Source organism: Porites lutea, chromosome 12 (assembly GCF_958299795.1).
Source record: "Porites lutea chromosome 12, jaPorLute2.1, whole genome shotgun sequence".
NCBI lineage: Eukaryota > Metazoa > Cnidaria > Anthozoa > Scleractinia > Poritidae > Porites > Porites lutea.
In genome coordinates this window covers 16,215,521-16,223,728 of record NC_133212.1, presented here as the reverse complement: position 1 = coordinate 16,223,728, position 8,208 = coordinate 16,215,521, and the positions used below count along the sequence as shown (strand labels likewise).

General features: G+C 38.5%; 1 protein-coding gene across 1 annotated transcript in view; it reads left to right on the top strand.

Annotated features, from left to right (window-relative positions):
* The first annotated feature begins 5,928 nt into the window (after positions 1-5,928).
* The window catches only part of LOC140953771 (uncharacterized), a 29,867-nt gene continuing 27,587 nt past the window's right edge, over positions 5,929-8,208 (top strand). Inside the window, exon 1 of the mRNA XM_073403161.1 lies at positions 5,929-6,017. Coding sequence (XP_073259262.1) covers positions 5,948-6,017 — 70 coding nt within the window. The 5' untranslated portion in view covers positions 5,929-5,947. The remainder of the gene's footprint in view (positions 6,018-8,208) is intronic.

Below are 8,208 nucleotides of genomic sequence, written 5' to 3'. Positions count from 1 at the left end.
TGCATCGTGCAAAGTGACAAAGGGTCATGTCTTTATATTCCTCAAACGTAAAAACAGTCGATTTGATTTCCTATTAATATTAATGTGATAAGGTATATACAGTCAAACCTCTTTAATACGGACACCAAAGTGACAGAACCAAGTCTCCGCTTTACAGAGTTGTCCGTGTTATAGAGGTGTCGGTAAGCAGAGGTTAGACTGCATATTATATAGCAGTCCATAAAAGTGCTAACCTCCGTGCAGCCTTTCTTCCCTGCGCACGCTCGTGAGAAAGTAAAGCGTGACGAAAGCAATTTTCAATCAATTGCTAAGTTAACCATGCAAACGTTCTGTTTATCGTCAAACCTGTGATAATTTGATTGCTCGCCATCACTGCATCATATCATCATCCTCGTCATCATCATCATCATTATCATAGCAAATCATACCCATCGTGGGCTGGTTGGGTCAAAGTGGCAGTCATTAGAGTCGTTCACATATAATCTAAAGAGAGAACTTACAGTTTTAACTTATCGCTTTTCTCCCATCTGTGATTGCTTTCTGATGACTCTATCTGGGTATTACTCATGCATATTGTGGATCATGTCTTAAATATTTTATCTGGCTTAAACTGTATTAATGTTATTCCATCTTCCGAATACCTTGCTGCAAAAAATCGCTAGTGAGCCTAGAACGTTGTCATCTCCAACTCGAACTGACCTGGCTCTACAAATGGCAAACGAACTATTTACCATTTCAAAAGGAGATAGATCAGACAAACCCAACGTGTTACTAGTTCTAACCGATGGCAGGCCAAAGCTTCCTCGTGACGAGGACTTCGATTACGGAATTCTTGATAACATTAACGAACAATTAAAGGTGCTGGCCGCTTGACAATGGCGGATCCAGGGCATGGACCCGGGGAGCCGGGGGGCCATGGCCCCCCTCTTATTTTTAGACAAAAACGAGGCCCGAAGGGCCGAAAAAATGTTGGGGGGACCACCCCCCTCTCCCCCCCCCCAGAAAAAATTCTGGATGACCGGACCTCCCCCTTATCTCAAGGTCTGGATACAACACTGCTTGATGTTATGTTTTGGGCGTGTGGAATGTTTTAAAAGTTTATATTGACGTAGGAATTTAGTGGAATTTGACCTAATTCGTAAAGATGTATAATATATTTTGCTATCTACAGTCGCATTCCCTTAAGCAACCTCCCACAGAATGCGTAGACTGTGATCGCTAAAGAATTTCGCCAAAGAGGGTTTCTTCTCAAAATAGGTCTGAACACTCTCTTACATTTTGGAAAATAATTGATTGCAAGCAAACATGACAGAGTATGTAGTTTCATGTTATCACTAAAATCTGAGTATTGTGGAACATAAAGATCAAACCAATAATCGTATGGGTCAATTGATCGCTTACAAATTAAGAGGGTAAAAACTCGGGGAATGAAAACTTCTTGAACTAACCCTTCATCTAAAAATATGGTTGTGGTCGCTTATGGGAGATATGATGGTTGAAACAGTAAATACTAATAATAATAATAATTTTATCGAACTTTAAAAAATATATATGTACATAATTTACAGAAATATTTGAAGTAAGAATTAAGCACTACATAACATTAAGAAATATATATAAATCATAAAAAATCGCAATCACATTGTCAATAACGATTTCGCAAATACATTCCTTGCGGCCCAGATGCAGTCAATGACTCTTGCAGGCAGTCCAGAGTTTTAAATTAAGTCATTACTAAAGAGAATTATGCGTCTGTGATATTAAAAAGAAAACAAGTTAAAAAGAATAAAATCTCGTATTCCTAAATTACTAATAATAATAATAATTCCTAATAATAATAATAATAATAACAATTTAATTATCCTTTCCCCTTATAGGGCTTTTCAGAGATAAAAAAAAAAAAATTATTTCAGTGGGAAATAACACGGTTAAAAATCCCAACTGGTAGGAGACAAAGGCGAACCAGTTGGCTATTTTACAAGTTCGAGGATTTTAACTTGGCACTACCGAGAAAACAATCCAGCTAGCGGACCGTCAGGGCAGGACTTGACCTCGGGGCCTCCGAATTAAAAGTCTTCCACTCTTTTAACAAAGATTTTGAAAAGATAGCCTGAATGAAATACCGACACTCTTTTATCTTCTTTAGGCAAAGGGGGTTTACTCAATAGCAGTTGGTATTGGCAAGGTAAACTTCGGCGTCCTTCAAAGGATCGCAGGGGATGGCTACCCGGTGATTCAAGCCACGGACTTCAATGCCCTACAAGAGAAATTGGATATAATCAAATCAGCAATTTGTTCAGGTAGCCTCGCGTTGTTGTCCTCATAGCCTGTTTTAGCAGCTAAGATAAACAGAGCTTTAGATTCTGAGACGAGGAAGACCACAAGTACGAGATTTTCTCAATAGTAGGTATTGCTCACGCGTGAACCAGCGTCATTTTGGCGGGAAAACGTGATTTTCGTCGTCATTCTACTACGAGTTTAAGCGAGAATGTCGTAATGGTGGGAACAAGTTATCAAATGTAAGGAGTTCTGTCAATTTTCTATCGGGAGGGGGCTTTATCTCCTTCAGTATAAATAATCTTTTCACTGAAAAAAGTAAAATGAAGTTTTCAGGGGTGCAGTCTTCTTTTTGGAACATACGCATAAAATTTAGGTTCTCGTATTCGTACTCGTTCTCCTCCTCAAATCTAAAGCTCTCTAATGGAGTGTGAAGTAAAGTCAAATGGCGGCAAAAAATAAAAAGGAAGAAGGGGAGAGGGAACGAACCCACCCATTTGCTGTTTTCTTTTTTCCTGTACACGCAGTCCCACAAACTGAACGCCTGGAACAGACTATTCCTTTCTTTAATTTGCAAACAGTATAAATTGCACTTTCATACAAATAGGGATAGGCATTGAACTATTTTCACACATCTTCTTACATCTGATTGTTGAAATATGTAACTGATAGCTCATCGAAGAACCCCCTTCTTGCTCAGACTAGTACTGGTATAGGTAAAAACATGATTTGTACGTGATATTTGGCATAAATACACCTAGTGATATTTCAAAATTGTCATACGTATTTCATTTTGAAATATCACAAGTGGTATTTATGCCAAATATCACGTACAAATCATGCTTTTATTTGTTTATACTACTACCCACAAAAGGTTTTTGTAATTTTCACATGTAGGTATTTCAAATTAAGCTGAAATATCTTTGCTAATTCCAATCAATTGAAGAAATTTCTCATGTAGTAGTATAAAACAGATAATAGCACGCTAACGGATAATACGTCCATACACGAAAAGCGTTTTTTAAGCCCCCTCTCACTAATACGTTTAAGCTTAATATAGCTCCTTTTCGCGAAAAAAAAGAAGCCATTATCGTCAAGTTGCCGTTGCAAATGACCGCCAAGTTTCAATTAAAATGATCAATAGTTCAGTAGAAACGACAAGAAATGTTTCTCGTAACCACATTTAAAATTTATTTACTACTTTACCTTGCAGATTAATGAGTTGCTTTGAGATCAGCTTATGATCATTTTGTCAATTCTCGCCGGGAGAATATCGATCACCGAAATTGAGGGGTTTGAATGGCGGTGCTGGAAGTAATCATTGGTGCTATCAAAATGAGGTTGTCATTAAGAATCCTTCGGATAAATAATAATAAAATAGATTATAATCTCTGATTCATTTTTATTTCTACCTTCCATTTCTGGTGAGTCGCAACAAGTACGAACTTTACGTAGAACGCGAGCCACTAGTCCCTCTTTCCCTCCAATGACTTGTAGCTGGTGCTATTTCAGGTACAAGTTTGACTGTTTTCGACCACCAGGGGGCTGTTGTATTAGTTTTTCTAGTCTGTAAAAAAATCGCGTTTTCAACCTTTCCCCAACAGGCTATATTTTTGCATTTGGGGGGAGGGGGAAGGAGGGTAGTGTTATATAGAATGAGTATTATTTAGTCTGTCTTTTACTCTTAGATTGGTCGCTCTGTTTGACTCACGGCCGTCAGAAATAGCATGGGTGGATGTTACGTGGGTGGAAATACCCTAAAAATTATCTCGATATTTTTTGGGGTGCGTTAGGTATTATCAAAAACATGACCTGTTTCTTCTGCGTACCAACCAACCCATAAGCTGGGCTTTGTTTTTGGCATTGTTAGTTGTTGTTAAACGGGGTGGAAAGATTTTTTTCTTCGGAGTCTAGTGCAACATTAGAAGCTGTGCTAGCAATAATGCACAGTGAATGTGGCTTTTGGTCACATGCAATACCACGTATGCCTGCAAAACAACCAGCCCATTCATTGTTGGGAGGGAGATATCAGATTGCTTCACACTTCATCGGGCCCCACCTCATCTCAATTCGACACCAGCGGCTAACTGAAAAGAAGACCGAGAAAATGAAAGCTACTCCGGAAATCTACGGCAAGTAACAAAGCCGTAAAAACCTACTTTGAACCCATCAGCCTATGAAGGCAGTTCAGTTGAAAATTTCTTTGGCGCGTTTCTACTTCATTGAAAGCATAACAATTCGGTCGCGTACGGTGGGATAGCTTAAAGAACAAGAATCGTTGAAAAGAGAAGAGGCAGACGTGACTGAAATATAACGCCAAGTTCTATGATATTTTCAGGCACGACCTGTCTACCTTCACAGGGAAGAAAAAGGTTCTTTGCTTTTAAAAAAAATATATTACAGGTCATATTTTTGTTAATTCGTAACATCCACTCTTGCTATTTTCTTCAACTTGCAAGTGAAACGTGACGGCCATGAGTCAAAAAGAGCGACCAATCTAAGCCCCCCACCCAGATTAAAAATGACAGACATAAAACAAAGCCAACAAACAAAACAACAAAGAAGAGTGAAGTCTATATAATACTACCCCCTTCCCAGAGTGGAAGTGGTGCAGTGGAACACCAAAATAGTCCTAACTCGCCGAAAACGCTTCAAAACGGCCTGAGACGCGGGCAAACAACAAAGAATACAACAAGGCAATAAGGTACGTCGATTTTATTTTAAAACATAACATTTTTTATTTCTTTTAAGACAAACCGATCGATCCCATACAAGCCTTTGTAAATAACCGTTTGTAACACAACACCGCTCGCAAGCAAGAGTCACGTCCGCGTTCATGTAATGAGTTTGGGTCGCCTGTGACCTGATTTGTGTTCGCTGGACGAAATAGTCATCGCAAGTATTAGACGTTAAGAAGAAGTAATGCAGTTTGAAACTCTCGAGAATAATTCTTAAAAGCAAATGTAACGTTTCTGCACGAAAAACATTCCTGGGAAAAGAGAATAAATCTTGCACATTCACCTATTAAAGGTTTCGTGTTTCGCGGGTGATAACCTTTGCCTTTGGCTTTCACGGTTTGTCAGAATTCAACATTTGTTACTTTAAATGGCTATCAGCCGTTAGAAAATCTCAATCTTTAATCTCAAAGTGAAATGTTGACTCCAATACTTCAATCCCTTTGTAAATGAAATTCAATCTTAAATTATGAGCGGAACGCGCTGATCAAAAACATGTCAACATCAGGAGCCGATTGATCGGCTCCTGGCGCTAATTACTATAATGGCTGTCAAACTTCAAATGTTTGGCGGCGAAACATGTCACGTCCACGTGAAAGTAGACCACGTGGGTCACGGAAACAACAGACAAAAATAACCTACGCAGCACGCGCGGGAACTTTAAATAGATTTAAAAAAATTATCATGGGGCACAGGGATTCGCTCTCTTAGATCATTCCCTCTTGAAGCTACGTATCCTTACTTTGTTTTCATTTAGGCCTACGTTTTTTCCGCGGATTATTTATCAACTGCGTGCCTAAGGGGCTGACGAAACTTGTTTTCCAGCGGGGCGGATAATCGGATACAATGAAACAAAAGGAAAAAGTTAACCAAGCGAAACACTATGCACGAGTAGCTGATATCACTTTCAGAGGGCGAAGCGAAAACACACTAACATGGCGTCGGGTTATCTAGCGCTGTATTTCCGGGTGATACTTCTCTTATTTCTCGTCTGTTTGGTATCAGGTAGGCCAGTGTTATCCGCTACGAGCTATCTACAAGCCATATATCAGGGGCACCCAACGTCAATTTTCGGAAAATATCTGTTCGGAAGACGATTTAAGATCTAGAATTTTCGGAACATTTGTTGTAAAATATCTTGCTTGCCTGCTTCTCATAAGATTTTCGAACATCTAGAAAATGGTATAATTACCCATTTTTAACGGATTTTTACCCTAAAAAGGTCACCTGGAATTTTCGGGAGCCTTTTTTCTGGCCGAAATTTTCGAAAAGCTAAGTTTTGATCCCTATAATTTTCGGATCACTAGACTTTCAGCTAGGAAATCCGAACAGATGAAACATTTTTAGGGGATAAAAATATGCCTTTATCTACCGTTTATATACTTAAATAGTTTAACAATGCTATGTTTAAGTGGTTTTGAACTTTATTCTTGTTGGGTGTCCCTGATAAATGGTCTTTTTTGTGCGCTTTGGCTTGACTTCACGTAGCCTGCGTAGCAAGCGTTTCTGTGCGGTTCAGAGCAAAGAATGAGGAACAAGAGTCAAAGATCGCACGAAAATTGGCGCAAGTAAAAGAGCGAGTTCTCGTTTCATTTGTCGCGCGATCAAAACCGAAAATCCCTTTCCACGGTCTTTGTTTGCTCCGAAACCAAATGGAAACGCTTGCTACGCAGGTTAGACTTCACGTAAACATACGTTTCAGGGAGCTAACAAGAAAACCAACTGGTTAATTTAGCTTCCCAGCTTGCCATTATTTTTTATTAAATTTAATTAATCTTCTATTGTAAGTAAATCTACTAGATTGTACTATCAACCATACCTTATTATAGGAAATGAACGCTCCATGAAATTACGCGAATCGTTAAAATTCGAGTTACCGTAATTTAAGTCGTGTTAATTTTGTTGAGCGATAATTTCCGCGACGTTAATTGAATGCAGCGTTAATTTCCGCGCTCTTAATTTCCAGTATTTTAACCCCAATTTTGGAACCTGTCCAGACATTCTTGACACCTAAAAAACATTAACCACAAGCTTTCTTTCTTTCCATTTACATCCAATTTTGCATCCATTCTAGTTGTCACCACCAACTGTGTCTTAATCGCGTTAATTTCCTCTATTATGAAATTCTACCTCCTCTTTCGCGTTAATTTTCTTTATTCGAAAGTCGATTTCCATTAAATTCGCGTTGATTTCCAATACCTTAATTTCATGGAGCGTTAATTTCCTGTAATAAGGTATACATCGACAATAGCATAATCAAGATTAGCTAGATATTGCTTCCTGCTACACTTAAAAACACCAAGCCGGTCCCGCTTCTTTAGTGACTTGTTAGATTTGTACTGTATCGATGAACAAAACGTGTAATTCTTTGTTTGCTGTTGGGAAGCTTCAGAAGTAGGCGAACTGCTGCTTTACTTCAGTTTCAGCTTCTATAATAAAAAAAATCTACGTAGTTACTTCCTGTTGCATCGTGAGTAAGCAGTTTCGTTTTGTTTGTTACTTCGGAGTGGTTCATTGGCTATCGTTCATTGGTTAATTTTCTCGAACTGACAGACTGGCGTGCCATGTCTATCATTTTCACACTGAGCGCTTATTTACTTAGAATTTTTATGATCCATCACAAGCAGCAATGCCGATCGAAATGCAATCAAGAGCACAGCTCTAAATTCTTTTATTAGTTTCGTATAAGCACTTTCTAAGAATACTTTAACATAAATGAGCTTCCCTTGTTAGTTCATTTCTAAATTCCTGAGATACAGTTGACTCCCGATAACTCGGACCTTCAAGGGAAATCGAAAAAAGTTTGAGTTATCGGGAGTTCCAGTTATCGGGAGCTCGAAGAAAATAGTCGGAAGTAAGGTGAAAAACAGTTTTTACTTTACAGTGAACATTTTAATCACATTTTATTGTAGAAATGTTAAGTGAAAATTGAAAGATACTTTCAGATTATAAATCACAACATATAACATAAGAAAACATAGTCGAAATAGAGCCTGTGTTTTACTGTTTTGAGAAGTAAAACTGTTTCACGTTAGATTTGTGAGAAACAACATCAACCTCCACTAGTGAACTATATCTGCAACACGTCAATGAGACTTCAAAATCCAGTGTTTCGGACACCAGTACACTGTTTTTCCCGACTTTTTAGGCGCTCAAAACATGGTTCGAGTTATCGAGGGTAAAATTGTATAGAAAA